A 15,800-nucleotide genomic window follows, 5' to 3' on the forward strand; every position below is an offset into this window, starting at 1 on the left:
ATAAAGAATAAAATAATAACTTGAATGAAATACAGCATAAAATAAATAATATAATGAATAAAAACAATTAAAAAATAATATGAATTAAAATACAGAATAAATTGAATGAAAATTAAATAATGAATGAATAAAATTTTAAAAACAATAAATAATATGAAATTAAAATACAGAATAAAATGAATAAAAGATGAATAAATAATAAAAAATGAATAAAATAAAAAAACTATAAAAATAATATGAAATTAAAATACAGACTAAAATTAATTAAAAAAATAATTGAATAAATAAATAAATAATTAAAAATGCATAAAATGTAAAAAAATTAAAAATGATATGAAATTAAGATACAGAATTAAATGAATAAAAATAAAAAATTAATGAATAAATAATAAAATGAATTAAATTTAAAAAACAATACAAAATAATATGAAATGAAAATACAGTATAAAATGAATAAAAAAACTTGATAAGAAAATGCATACAATTTAAAAATATGAAATGAAAATACAGAGTAGAATTAATAAAAAGTAAATAATGAATGAATGAATGAATGAATGAATAAATAAATAAATAACATAATGAATTAAATTTAAAAAATAATATGAAATTTAAATACAGAATAAAATGAATAAAATTTAAATAATGAATAAATAATAAAATAATGAATTAAATTAAAAAAACAATAAAAAATGTGAAATTTAACTACAGAATAAAATGAGTAAAAGATAAATAAATTAAGCACAATTAAGCAAAAAGGTATTTTTTTATGTAAAAAAACTATAAACTGTTTAAGAACACACTGATTTCATGAAGTTGCACTAAAGATGGTAACAATGAAAGTTTTTTTTTTTTTTTTTTAAAGGTCTGAGTCCTTCAGCAACTCTCCTCGATTTTTACTCTATAAGTTGTACAATACCAGTTGGAGCACGAGCATCATAACTCAGTCTAATGTGGTGTTTCTGTGTTACTGTGAGCTGATCTGTGTATGTATTTGCTGTGTGTTGTTCATCAGACATAGAAACTGTCCCTCCAGACCTGCTCACCCTCACCAGTGCATGTGTGAAACTGAGAATGACCCAGCAGCCTCCACTCCACAGCACCAACGCTGGTACAACCGCTGCCTCTCTGACCTCTGTTCTATTTTCTTCACTCGCAGAATCACATCCTGTATCTGAAATAAGATACACAGACTCTGTGCTTTTGATCTGTTAATGCTGGCCTCAAACCTCTGACACTTTACAGTATGTCTCTGTCTTCTTGCTCAGCTTCAGGATATTAATGTCTTTGTCTCTCACCAGTAGAGGACGAGGCGTCTCTGTGTGGGACTCTGAGTGTGGCGATCCACTCCGCCAGCGGCCTGCAGCAGCCAGCCTGTATGTTTATGATATTTCTTTTTTAATCACCACAGAGATAGAAAGGCTGGTGAGCACATCCTCTATCTGAATGATGAGCTGGAGGTCACTTAGTTTTTGGTTCTTCTTTTTCAGGTGCGTATGTGTGTGTGGAAGTGGATGGTTACGAGTTTTACGATAAACAGGCCCAGACACACTCGTCAATCCACAGCCTCAAACCACACTGGGACCAGGTCAGAGTGCAGTTCTTCTTTTCACAAAATAAAAGTGACATAAAACTAATCTGAAAGGCAGATGATCCGTCAGCCAGTGCAGGGTGGTAAATGACTTCTTCATGTCTAGACAGTATCCCACATGATGTCAGGCTTCAGCAGGATTTAAAAGTCGGCGCTGCGGCCAGACCGTGCCTCGCTTTAAACATGATCAGTGGCAGTAAAACATACACTAAACCCAACTGGTAGCCAGGATCAAAAGGCTTAAATCTGACATGAATGCTCCTGTTGTAGTGTCAGGATGCCGCTGTCGTTGCCGGTTTTTAACACCACTTTCTTTCTCTCTGTGAAAACAGGAGCTGTCGTTCCAGGTGGACGGAGCGCAGGAGCTGAGGGTGCTCTGCGTGAGTCAGTCTGATGGACAGGATGGTAGCGTCCTGGGGAAAGCTTCTGTGAAGGTATGAAGATGGACTGAGGGCCAGGTTTTAAGCCAGGTGTCATAAAAAATTACCAGAACGCAGGAAAGTAAGTGTTTGATGCTCAATTTTCTGGTGGCGGACCCCCAACCTCCACCCCCCTTTTCATATGTATCCTGGCCAATGTTAAAACGAAACCTACGCTCTTGCTCAGGTGTCAGATCTGGAAGCTTGGTGGGTGGTTGTTGGTGTCTGATTCCAACACACAAGGCAACTTTTAGTGCGTGTAAAAGACACATCAGCATTTCGACTAACTCCAGTGTAAACTCATCCACGACAATGATGTAGAATGGAGAGTAAAAAAGTCTGCGTAGCATGGGATGAAGTGGTGGTAGATGAGTCAAACAAACACAGGACTTTCAACCAGAAGACTGCTGTTCATGTCCCATGTGAAAGCAAAAGTACTCTGTTACTGTGCATAACTATGGCACATTTGTAACATACTTGTTGCCGTAAGTTATGTAAAAACATACTTATTTTAACCCAAATCATGATCTTTTCTCTCAATATAAACAAGTAGTTTTGTTGCCTAAAGCTGAAGAAGTTTTGGCAACCTGGTCTCACTCTGAAGTCGTTGAAATACGGCGCTTGGGCAGTGACTTGACACCGACCAAAAAAAAGCCATCCATTAAAGTGATAGTTCAGGTTTTTGGACATGAAGTTGTGTGAAACGCTGACCATCTGTAGCTCTGATGTGACCGTGTCACTACTCTCAACGAGCCTCCTGCTCTGAGAAATAGCCCGTAGCTTACCGGAGAAAAAGTAGTTCTGAAGATGTACGGGGGACACGTAACCAAAAGGTTTTAAGCTACAAAAGAGTATGCATGTGTTTTGTTAGACTTTTTCAATAATTTTAAAACATCCCCGCATTACGTCAGACCTTGCTATCAATTGGGACTATTTTCTGGCCAGTGTCACTCCGCCGTGCTCAGGCTCACGACACAACTGCGATGTTTTTATTCCCACAGCTGGGGAAATGAGATGTTCGCAGCATTTTGGTATTCCTCTGTTTACCTACAGCAGCTGACGAGGGTGTGTCGTGAGCCTGAGCCGGTGTTCGCGCTGTAGTAGTAGGTATATATAGGGCTAGTACATCTTTTTCCTCACTAATAATAGCCTACTGGTTCTCTGTTGGAAACAGCCGATGAAGTTTTCGTTAGCCGTTGCTATCCTGCGCACCTGCACGGCGTGGTGATGAACTGTCTTATTGATTTCTGTTGCTGTGCTGTCTTTTGGGCCTGAGCACGGCGGAGTGATACTGGCCAGAAAATAGTCCCAAAATTGTTGAAATAGTAACAAAACACATGCATACTTTTTTGTAGCTTAAAACCTTTTGGTTACGTGTCCCCCTTATATCTTCAGAACTACTTTATCTCCGGTAAGCTACGGGCGATTTCTCAGAGCAGGAGGCTCGTTGAGAGTAGTGACACCGTCACATCAGAGCTACAGATGGTCAGCGTTTCACACAACTTCATGTCCAAAAACCTGAACTATCACTTTAACGTCGGCATGATACGTGGATGTTCACTGTTCTAGTTAAACGGCACCCAGGGGGAAACGCGGTGGGACAAGAACAAAAGTTAAAGTGGCGCAAGTTTAAGTGAAGCAAGTGGGAGCGGTAATGGGTGGGTCCAACAAACACCGACTTCCACCTGGAAGGCCGGTGTTCACTTCCTGTAAGATTGTAAAGCCAAAAACTAAACTGCAAGTTGCCGGCGTGGCTGGCAGAAGTCAGTTCAGAGGCAATGCCAATAATCAAAGTAATTTTGTACTTAGCCAAAGTCATCGAAAACCGGCGCTTGGGCATCAGAAATCAATGAAAAAAGGTGTCCTTTAATGTCGGCATGATACCAGGAGGCTGATGCGCGCATCCCGCAAGATTATAAAGCCAAACCCTGTTCTGGTTTCCTAAACCTAACCACTTGCGTTCGTTGATGAAGGGAAAAAAACGTCAATTTGCAGTGTTGTACCGATGTAGTGCTTTTATTTTGACAGATACTGTATGTAAACGGTAAATTTCCTGTGAAAACAGAAGTGTATTTTGAAAGAAGACAATGCATGTAACAGGCAGAAGTTGACATGGTGTCCATGAACGTCAACAACCAACACACCCAGGGTACCGTGTCGTATGTGGACGTGGAAAGTCCATGACCAAACGTTGATATGTGACGAGATCAGAGTGAGAATGTGTTTGTTTTTGGTGAGGAAACCCAAGTTTCCTGTGTGCACGCCAGTTTATTTTGAGGACACGGTTTCTTTTTAAAGCCAGCTAAAGACACACCTGTTTAGACAAGCGGTATGTACTTTTCAAAAGTAGTCACTTTATCATCTATGTTTTCTTTCTTGTATGATGCATACTGCCCTTGCAAAACACCTTGTGACCTATGGCTGTGAAAAGCGCTGTATAAATAGATTTTACAAGCTCCGATATTTGACAAGTTGCCAGTGAGAATGCGTCGGTAGTTTACCTCGGCTCTGCAGGGCTTTTTAGCGTCTTTCAGCTCATTGTTTTGGTCATCTTTTGGGTTCACTCCCACAGCTCCTATCAGTGTTTCCAGCTGTTATCAGCAAGAAATGCTCAGATAAACTGACTGTATGTTACCAGCCCAGCACCAAACTGCTAACAGACACAGTTATATGCATATAACCACATACTGGAGCATTTTAGAGCCAGTTGGTAAAGAGAGTGAAACTTGTTCATCATATGGCAATGTTGTCTTTTCAGCTCGTGCTGCTGCCCCCAGCTGGCCACAAATCAATTGATGCTTAGATTCATAATATGAATATTTATTTCTCTGCTGTCTTTTTTCATATCTTGTTTGTCAGTTGGACTCTAAAACCCTGACTAAGAGATGGAGGAGACAGACTCTACACCTCGGCCAGGTGGAGGTGACTCTTTCCCTGAAGTACTGTCCACACCCTCTCGAACCCCCGAGCTCCACGCCTCAACAACAGCAACCTGTCTTCTGTGTCCCCATTCAAACTGTGGCTCAGTAAGTCTCTCCAGAACTGTCGCTGACCCTGCCAGGGCTCACGGGAGCGTCTTAAAGGCTTGAAACTGAAAGCAGCAGCTCAGTCTGCAGTTTTATTTCCCTCGTGTGCTGTTTTGCTGCAGCTGGTTTTAAGAAGTGAGGTGGTGTGTTGTGTGGGAGAGTCGGGTGAAGAGAAGCAGAAGTGTGGCAATAATGGAATCTGACATGAAATGAAACAAGTGCATCGTATCAAACATCTGAGGTGCTTTTCCTTCTTTCTCAACACTTTCAATTCTCCGTCAGGCAGGAGGGAGTGCTCGTCCCACATGTGGTGCGCTGCTGCGTGGAGGAGGTGGAGAGGAGAGGCATGGACGAGGTGGGCATCTACAGGGTCTCAGGAACCGCCAGTGACATCAACACACTCAAGACTGCGTTCAACAGCAGTAAGAAAGCACACTGCAAGTTTTCTGTTGACATGCGGGTTGTATGTTGCAAGAGTGTACTTGGTTTTTTATCCAAAGTTCTGGCTAGTTGTTTGTAAACTTGGTACTGGGTCACTATACTGAAGCAAAGAAGACCTCAGCTTCCTGGGGACTAAAACAAGACTCAGGGGGGAATTCACAAACAGACTCTGCAGCTTTAGCAGCAGCGAAACTTGCAAGAATAAGACAAAAATAAACTGTAATTGTCAGTGCGTCTGCAAAGTGTGAAATGCACCGCTAACAGCAACGCTTAGCAAACAGCGCCTCAGTGTCCCTGTGCTATTTGCATGTATTCAGATTAGGTCATATCAGTAAATTTGTTGAAAATTTGGCCCCTTTCTATGCAAATGAGCCTCACTGCAACAACAGTCTGACTCACAAAGATCAGCGCTTATAGCCACATGTAGTTAAAATAGAATTACAGTGGTGGAAAAAAGTTTTTGGACACCCCATGCATTTGTGAAATATTGCATTAAGAGTCACTCTCAGGTCTTCAAGTGCAATTTCTTTTAGTACAGTCACAGCCAAAATACTAAATAAATCCTAAAAAAGCCATTAAAAACTTAAAATTGATTGGTTCCATAAAAATACATAAGAAATTTTGAGTATTGGGTCATTTTGGTACCAGTGATGAAGGTCGTTCTTTTTATTAAAAGACACAATTTTTGTTGCCAAGCTTCGTGTCTACATAAAGCCAGCACATTTGAAAGTTCTTCAGACACAAAAATGGCTAAAACAAGGAACCTAACCTAACCTAAACACGCCTGAAGATAAAGATTCTCAGCCAGGAAGGGTACAGCTGCCGCCAGATAGCCAGGAAGTGCAGATGCAGTCCTTCAGCAGTTGGATACACTCTGCAGAAATACAGACGAACCAACAGCTTGGAAGACAAACCAAGATCTGGGCGTGCAAGGGTTTCTTCAGCAAGAAATGACTGCATCCTGATCCGCATGTGCAGGCAAGACCGCCGAATGACATCACAGGAGCTTCAGCAGCAGTGGTCAAACCAAACTGGTGTCCAGTGTTCCACCCGCACTGTACGTGGCCGACTTTTAGATCATGGCTTAAGGTCCTACAAGGCAATGAGAGACAGAGGTTAGCCCGGCGTCGTTGGGCCCAGGCACACAAGAACTGGACAGCCAGGAATTGGAAGAAGATTTTGTGGTCAGATGAGTCCAGTTTCCAGCTTTATCTTCCTCCTACTAATGTGAGAGTGCATGAAGGCCAGGCGAGCATTATCTCCAGCATGTACAGTACCTACTGTCAAGCATGGTGGAGGCAGTATCATGGTTTGGGGATGCATGAGTGCTGCTGGTGTTGGTCATCTCACTGTCTGTGATGGCACATTGAACTCTACCAAGTATTGTACCATTCTCGAAACCCACATGCTCCCTTCTGCGCGTGCACTGTTCCGTCGAAAAAAAAAAACTGGATGTTTCAACAAGATAATGCCCCTTGCCACACATCCAAGGCCAGAAGAACTTGGCTGCAGGAGCACAGTATCCAGGTCTTAGAGTGGCCAGCTCAATCCCGGACATGAGCCCCATTGAAAATCTGTGGTGGATTAATAAAGGTCTGTTTCAAAGCATAAACCAAAGAATTTAGAAGAATTAAAAGCAGTAATTCAAGAAGAATGGGACAAGATTACCCCTCAGCAGTGTGAAAGGCTCGTGGGGAACATGCCAGCCAGGATTAGAGCTCTACTACGTGCCAGTGGCAGGACTACTAAATATTAATTTGATGATGTGATGGTTTATTTATTTTTTGTTCAGTTTTGAACACATTCTCTGTTATTTGTTGACTTTGATACCGACAATGTTGAGAACTGACATATTGAAACTGTCAAGAATTTAGTTTTGTTAGTTTTTCTTGTAAACAATAAACAAAAAAATATAATTTGTATTTGTTTGTATCTGTCTAATGCAGCCACACCTTTTGAAACACAAAAAAGATTTTTCCACAAATATTTCATGATAATATTTGAGATTGTGTAAAATTTTAAGGGTGTCCGAAAACTTTTTTCCACCACTGTATAAGGGTCGTTGGAGAGTTGGTGGTAAATCAAGCGCTATGTTGGGTTACCTCTACCCTTTGTTTCCGAGTGCCTCTTTGCTCTCTGGAGCTTTGGGGTAGTGGTTGAAATCTTCCCCTGTAAAATGGGACGACCCTTCAGGACCAAGATACCTTATGGGTAGTTGCTGATGTTTACGGAAACAGGTGCGACTCTGACAATAACGGTATTATCACAATGACTTTTACCATTTATCTGATGGGGATAGAAGAGCATGGACGCTCTTCATTTGTTCACAACTTTAAGTTTTATGCTATCAAACATTCAAAAAAGTCACCAAATAAAAACACTCTTCACTACCAGCCAACTAGCTGGTGCGTTAGCCAACAGTGCTCTGTAGGCTAAGGTTAGCAAACCATACCCTTACCATCACGGAAAAGTGCCGCACGTCATCTCGGCTTTTTTTCCCATTGTGCAATCAGATGATTTGAGAGGCGGGCCTTCTGTGGTGGTCACGACAACAAGTTCACAGTTGGTAAACAATGGAGGAGAAACTGGTGGTAGTGGTTGCTGGATACCCAGAGCTATACATTGTGACGATAGACAGCAGGTTGTCAAACTGCCCCCGAGTCATCCTAAAATATGCCTGGAAACATCCATCATGGAGGAGAAGCTCCTGGACCAACTGGTGGTACTCCCCATGACCCACCCTCTTTTTTAGGGTCTCATGTTCCCACACAGATCTCTGTTTATCTGCTGACAGCCTCTCACCCTCAACCAGAGCTACAGACAGTACCCTCTGCCTCAACATTTCAGGAACTAGATACTGATTACTGTCAAATAAATAAGCAGCAAGGTGAGGTTGAGGAGGTGATGGGGTGGTTGTCCAGCAACGATAAAAAGGCGCAGCAACAGTCTTTTACTTGTGCCATTTGATTTAAAAAACAGCCTCGCGTTTTGCAACCTTCAAAATGCTTTCTGTGTGATTTGGGCTTGAAGAGAACTGGATACAGCGTTGAAGGAGGGGCCCGTTCATTCCTAGTTCATTCATGATCGGCCCACAGAGCAAGCTAGGACTCAGGACTCAACGGCAGTCAGGTGGTTTCATCTTCTGGCTTAGTGCTCCGCTAACTTGAATGCGGATAAAATTATTTAATTTTGCAGCACTTCTAGACTTTCCAAATGCCATGGGACGAAATGGATCAAAGCCTCATAGTGCAATGAGTCATTTTCTGGGCGTTGTGACGCTAAAAAACTATATTCACTGATTTACCGACTTCGTTTTCACCATGCTAGTCAACTGGGAAAAGTCTTTAGGCTGTGAGGCATCATGTGACAGTGTAATTGCACTGTTTGGCCACAACAAAAAAAATGTCTTCAAAGCCCGGGCCTGGTCTGCACTGCAGTAACAAGGGCAGCAACTTTGCCACTGTAGTTCAGGTAAATTTTGGGCGTCATGTGCCATCAAAGGCAGGAATGCAACTTAGAAATATGTCAAAATGCAGGACTGTCACACGCTGGTTAGTTAGCTACTGAAACAAAATTCCCAGTCCATTCAACAGTTGAAAAATGACAATCATGTTGGATTTTTTTGATTCATGTTTGTCATGCCTGCAAATAAAGCCACATCACCACTGTAAAAGAACGTGCACTGACTCATACAAGATGCTGGCCTACATTCCCAGCACAATGACAAGGTTTTTTTTTTTCTCATGCCTCTAAAGAAGGAAGTGTACACCAAAACAAGATGGTGTAATACTGATCACAGCCACCATGTGTCTGCCCCCCTCAGATCTGCGTGAAGCAGTAACCAGACTGAGAAGTGCTGAGGTCAACGCCGTCTCTGGTGTTCTCAAACTGTACCTCAGAGAGCTGCCGGAGTCTCTCATGCCCACTGAGCTGTTTCAGGGTCTGGCCAGGACGCTGGGTAAGACAAAAGATGTTCTTCACTGTGACTTGGAGGGATTCAACTGCTGTTTGTTCTTTTATTAGGCTGTTTTAAACTCTTGAGACCTGGTTTTTAAGTGTGTTTTCATATGTTCAGGGGAGCCACGGGGGGTCATGAAGCCCTCTTGATTTTAAAGGGTGTAATAATTTTAATGTGTAATAATTAAGGGTTATATTAAAAGCTTATTCATTTATTTAAAAAAAAGAATAAATAAATTAGTATAGAAAATGATTAATTATTATTATATGGCTATATATTGCATGAGTTGCTGGCGGAGTTACAAATTGCTGCTGCCCGGTGCATATCATGCCGCCATGAAGGGTGCCTCTGTGCGTCGGTGTCTTATGCCAATGTCACAGACAAAGCGGCAGATTTCAGCCAGGACCACTTTCGTCAAACAAAAATTTTATTTCCATTTGCAGAATTATATTTGGCGGCATGGCTCCGTACTGGGGCCCCTCTGCCTCTCCTAGGGCCTACGCAGAAAGCCTAAGGTAGAGAGATCACACCTGTCTGCCCTTCCACACGCATACGAGGAAAGCCTGCGGCAGAGAGTGCAAACCCCTCTGCCCTTCCACGCGCCTCCACCATATGATAATAAAACCGCACTTGGGTCTCACTTGATGGTGAGATGGTGAAGCGTCAGAGTGGCACCTGTCAAAAAGAAAAAGAAGGGGTAACGAGATTTTTCTTGCGTTTGGCTTCATTGAAGCAACTGACAAAATCAGAGCCGAATGCATCTTCTGCGGTGAGAAACCGGCAAATAAAGGTTTAAAACCCTGCAAGCTAAACTAAAGGGAAGATAAAATAGCAGTTGAATACAGTAGTAGAATACAATCCCAAAGGAAATTAAATCTGCCCGATCCCTGAATGATGTGTCTGTATGTGTTTCTGTCCTTTGTAGACATCCAGGACATAAACTCTCGGCTTGTCTCCATGTTGTCCCTGCTGCACTCCTGTCCTGAACCCAACCGCCACACCTTCCTCTTCCTCCTGCACCACCTCCAACGGTCTGACAACAATCAGACACACAGCATAACACGTCCTGCTGACTTAATTATCTGTCAGGAAATAATAAGAGACTCTGTAGATGTTTTGCTGCTGCCAGTTCACCGCACTAAATATTTCTTTTTTTAATCATTTTCCCCAGGGTCTCTGAGAAGCAGGACGTCAACAAGATGACTCTGATGAACCTGGCCACAGTGTTCGGGCCCAGCCTCATACGCCCTCCTGTGGTTGGACTGGGACATGACGGCCCCACCATGGATATCTCTCAGGAGGTGGTGGTGCAGGTGGGCATGAAGCAGCGAAAAGTACTGCTTGGAGAAAATGATGATTTGTTTTGTCTTTGCTTTTGGAAAAACAGTATTTGTGAGGGAGAAGTTTATTTTTTGTTTTATTTTATTATTTTAATTTATTTTAAAAGTAGTTTTAGAAAAAAACTGAGGTAATTACTCCAAAAATATTGTCTCATTTTTAAAATTATTTGTAGATGTTTTATATTTATTCAGTTAGTTGTGATTATTTTGCAACATTTAAAAATTTAAAAGCTGTTTTTATAAAGCCTTCTCCACACTGACAAGAATAGAAATAATTGTAAGGAAATATAGAGTAAATTTTTGTTGACCAAAAAGAAGTCAAAATTAAATGTAAAGTAAAATTTAAAAACTAATAGAGTCTGTTTATACGTTTACCAGTTAGTTTTTAATTGTAGATCGCTCCAGGTTGCTGAAGTCCCTAAAGTTCCATTAAAAAAATGAATAAATAAAATAAAATAGAATTTAAAAAAATATTAAATTAAATTAAAAATGAAATAAAATAAAATTAAATTAAATTAGTCCATGAATTTAAATGTCCACAAATTAATTTAATTGTCCACAAATTAGTTTTTAAGTGTAAATTGCTCCAGGTTGCTAAAGTCCACAAATTTCCATAAAAATAAAATACAACAAAATAATAATAAAAAATAAAAAAATTAAAATAAAATAAAATACAATAAATACATATAAAATAAAATAAAATTAAATTAAATGAACAAAAAATAAAGAGGACTTAAATATAGTGCCTTCAAAAGTAGCCACAGCCCGGGACATAGATAAATTATTTACAAATAACTTTTTGAAACAAAACCCTTTTGATACATATTGTTAAAAGTTAAATGTAAATGTCTTACAATAAGATAAAGACAACGTGTAGAAAAAAATCACTTTACTGTAAAATAAGTTTGTCTTTTGAATGTTATTTAGGCAAAGACGAATATTAAAAGGTCTCTACTTTCATGAGAAACCAAGCCGCAGCGAACAGGTTAAATGACACTTGACAAACTTTTCTGCGTGTGTTTCAGGTCCAAGTGCTTTTCTGCTACCTGCAGTGCAACAACCTCCCTGAAGCCCAGACCTCTCTGCCATATGACACAGACTCTGAGGATGAGACCACCCACATGTGAGACCACCATCAGTGTCTCGACGGCCGGCAGGAAACTCAAACTATGTAAATATATATGTATCTGCGTTTGAAAGGTGAGACAATAAAAGTATTTATTCAGAGGAAATATGGACTTTTTGTCACTTTTTGCAACTTCTAAAATCTCAGTTGTAACATTTTGTTTGAATTAAATCTGTTGCAGCATATTGAATTCAATGTACTTTATTTCAAAGGTTTTTAAAAATAAAATATAAATATAAAAACAAACACACACAAATCACGAATTAACAGTAAAGAGACTCTCAATAAGCAACTTAAATTAACATTTCATGTCCAAAATGGAGCAACAAGCTTGTTTAGTCCTGCTCCAGTGTCCATCCCTACATTAAAACTATTATGTTCATCCTCTTCATACATAATCAGCAACACCACCTAATCAAAAAAGAGAATTTTAGACTGACAAAATGCGACTGCACTAAATAAAGATATTTTAAAATGATTGCCGACAAACTTATCCCACACTTCTTCCATATACTAAATCAAAATCCAGTCAAACTTTATTTATATAGCGCCTTTCACACAATCATGCAGCCTACAGTGCTTCACAGAGCAAGTGTAAACAATAACAATAATAAATGCTCAAATATTTAAAGTTAATAACATTTAAAAGAACAAATAAATACTAAAAGACAAGTGTTAAAAACATTACATTAAAACATTACATTCATTCTCAAAGACCTGCAAATATGTCGGCCTTTTAATAGCTGTTTAAATGTTTAAAACCTAATTACACGTGTGTTATAATAGCAGCTTTTTTTTGTTTGGACTTTTCCACATCAGTTTAAAATTGAGTTTCAAAGTTCGCTGATACGGAAAAAGCCGTGTTTGCATTTTTTTTTTTTTTCAAGCTGGAATCTCAAGATCACACGTTAAAAATTTCATTATCTCGAGATAAGGGGTTAATTTATGTTGATTCTCAAAAAAAATGACGTCAGATTTTCCCGACAAGATAAATCTATCGCAAGAAAACAACTTTTATTTCCTTATCCTCCTTGCAGTGGTTCCCAATAGGTGGGTCCCGGTCGAAAAGTAAGTCACAGGTCCATTCTGAACGGACAGCAAGTGACTCGCAAACATGTCAAGTTTGTAAAAGCACACTTTATTTTTAAGCACAGTGGATTTCCAGCTGTTTCCTGCTGTAGAGTGAGTGACTAACAATTACTTGACAGAGACAGCAAACTAGCTCGATGACATGGCCAAACGCAAGTATGACGCTGAGTGTATTAAACTGTGGGACCTTGAACTCTTGACCAAGGAGAAATCTGGACCAGTTGGGAACCACTGCGCTAAAGCAAGTTGTGATTTGTGATATCTGGCTGTATAAATAAAGCTAATTCTTGATGATAGGGTTGTACCTTGAGTGCATTATTTACAATTAAAGTAAATATAAAGGGATAAAAACTGAAATCTGGACACCAGTACAGCTGATTAACGGACTGTTCTGACTAATATATGTACCCAAGACTGCAAAGAAATTGGATAATCCTGGAAGAATAAAGCAAATGTAATTAAAAACAGTCCCTTTTCTCACCTTTACTGGAGGCATTTACTACTCTTGGTCCCCACAGGCTGTCGAATAGGCAAAAACTAGTAAAGAAAAAAAAGATTGCATGAATTTTAAGTTGGATCAAAGTGGTGAGAACATCACTATATGTCTTTCGCGGTACAGTTGTGTTCTCTGTATTTGTACAGGCAGTAATGTGAAGTTAAAATGTGGCTGAGGAAAATTCAGGGGTGCAGATGTTGTAAAAAAAGGTCGGGGGTCACCTCCCCGAGCCTGAAAACCAATCGGTTACGGTTCAAATCCAACTAGACGGAGTTCACCACGAAGTGCACGCCCCATAAAAGTCATTCACACACACACACGGCCCATGTTCGACCCGTCCACACCACAGATGGGGAGTCTCTTTTCAACCACGCCACCTGGGCAGGCCGGGCTAGTGTTACCCCCCCCTCAACCTCACTCTTTTGATCGCTAATCCCGGACCCCGACTCCAGCTCCCCAGCACTAATAGACTCTGCGTGGACGCCATAACAACATCCAGAAACAAACTGAAACACAAAATGGTGGCTCACCCCGCTGCCCCCGGCGCCATAAATCACCTGTCCCCTCTAACACGGTGGCTGCCAAAATAAAGTTCCGCTTGGCGACTACAAAGACAGAAAGAGGTTCAGGCTACAGACTACAAAGCCGAGGGTTGGCCTGAGACGTCCCAGACGCTGGTGACCAAAGACAGGACCAGACGACTGGTCGACACCTGGGGCTGGTGGGAACATTTTTACAGGAGAAGTCAGTTTCTGGACATGTGACAGCGCTTGTTCCACTCTGAGTTCGTACCAACTGTCCAGGCTACAAAGATTATACAGTCATGGCGTTTATGTGGAAATTATTCTCTACATATGGTGGCAGAGTATCGACCTGTTTGAAAGTAACAGACCAACATGGAACTCCAAATTTTTAAGGTTAGAAACTAAAAATCCGGCTTGTTTTAGATGACCACGTGCATTCTTGAGTCTCCAATGCTGAAAAGTCACTTTTTTTAGTCACTTTAATGCACCACCTGACCTGGCGTATTGGGAACCTTTGAAAGGTGGGTGTTCTGAAGTGAGTGTGGAGCGTGGAAGACGCCACAGGGTTACAGATTTTTAACCGCCGCCTACTTGGGTCACATAGTGTTGTTTGATGAAGTCGTTTAATACCCCATTGATTTTGAAAGGCCCGCTTAATTGGGGAATGTTTGTTTGGGGATTTCTGTCAGTTCATGGCGTCATCCTGCAACTCTCCACACATCCTGCAAATCAGTCGACTCTTAAAACCAACCGAAGCACCTGGATCATCAATCAGTGCGTAAAACTAAACCAAACCGTCCTTTATTTACCTGCCTGTCAGCTCATTCCCTGCACCCTGAACCCAGAGACTGTGTATAGGCTCTGAGCCCGAAGAATTACCCGTCTGCTTGTGTTCCTATTGCCTTGTGTATAATAAAGGTCATTACCAAGTGTCTGCCTACCTCAGAGTGCTGCATTTGGGTTCAGTCACACCCGTTACACTTAGGCAACTTTTACGTTTAGAAAAATAACAGGGTTTGGCTTTACATTCATACGGGAAGTGCACATCGGCCTCCCGGTTGAAAGTTAGTGATCGTTGGACCCCCATACACATAACTCGGACTTTTCACCCCCTTAACTTGCGTTGTCGTCTGGCCCCATTTCCCCCTGACCCCGTCAGGCGCTGTTACATACTTACAGCACCCGGCTGCGTATCATGCTGATGTGAAAATTTGTTTTTATTTTGTCAGTGTCTGATGCAGAAGTCACTGCCTAAGTGCTGGTATTCGACGACTTCAGGAAGAGACCAGGTTGTACAGAGAGAACTTACTGTTAAAGAGTAAGATCCTTTTTATTTAACCAGAAACAGTCCTGCATATTCACACCGTCAATTAACGTCAACTAAAAGTGCTTGTTTTTGCCACTGACAGGCTCAGATTGTTATTATTAGTGTCTGACAACATTATGGAAAGGATCCCTACAGAGATAGACCTTTTCGTTAAACAGTAAGATCCTTTTTATTTAACAAGAAACAGCCCTGCATATTCACACCGTCAATTAACGTCAACTAAAAGTGCTTGTTTTTGCCACTGACAGGCTCAGATTGTTGTAGGTGTCTGACAACATAATGGAAAGGATCCCTACAGAGAAAGATCTTTTTGTTTAAGAGTAAGATCCTTTTTATTTAACGAGAAACAGCCCTGCATATTCACACCATCAATTAACGTTTACTAAAAGTGTTTGTTTTTGCCACTGACAGGCTCAGATTGTTGTAGGTGTCTGATAACATTATGGAAAGGATCCCTACAGAGATA

General features: G+C 40.6%; 1 protein-coding gene across 2 annotated transcripts in view; it reads left to right on the forward strand.

Moving 5' to 3' along the window:
- The window catches only part of si:dkey-33c9.6 (active breakpoint cluster region-related protein), a 27,310-nt gene extending 15,306 nt beyond the window's left edge, over positions 1-12,004 (forward strand). The window contains exons 14-23 of one of the 2 annotated variants that reach the window (XM_049568448.1): positions 1,013-1,108; positions 1,299-1,373; positions 1,488-1,585; positions 1,921-2,022; positions 4,867-5,033; positions 5,316-5,455; positions 9,298-9,432; positions 10,358-10,463; positions 10,604-10,745; positions 11,798-12,004. In XM_049568448.1, coding sequence (XP_049424405.1) covers positions 1,013-1,108; positions 1,299-1,373; positions 1,488-1,585; positions 1,921-2,022; positions 4,867-5,033; positions 5,316-5,455; positions 9,298-9,432; positions 10,358-10,463; positions 10,604-10,745; positions 11,798-11,899 — 1,163 coding nt within the window. In that variant the 3' untranslated portion in view covers positions 11,900-12,004. The remainder of the gene's footprint in view (positions 1-1,012; positions 1,109-1,298; positions 1,374-1,487; positions 1,586-1,920; positions 2,023-4,866; positions 5,034-5,315; positions 5,456-9,297; positions 9,433-10,357; positions 10,464-10,603; positions 10,746-11,797) is intronic. The other variant, XM_049568449.1, reaches the window with a different exon arrangement.
- The last annotated feature ends 3,796 nt before the right edge of the window (positions 12,005-15,800 follow it).

The sequence above is a fragment of the Epinephelus fuscoguttatus genome, linkage group LG23, assembly GCF_011397635.1.
Source record: "Epinephelus fuscoguttatus linkage group LG23, E.fuscoguttatus.final_Chr_v1".
Lineage (NCBI taxonomy): Eukaryota > Metazoa > Chordata > Actinopteri > Perciformes > Serranidae > Epinephelus > Epinephelus fuscoguttatus.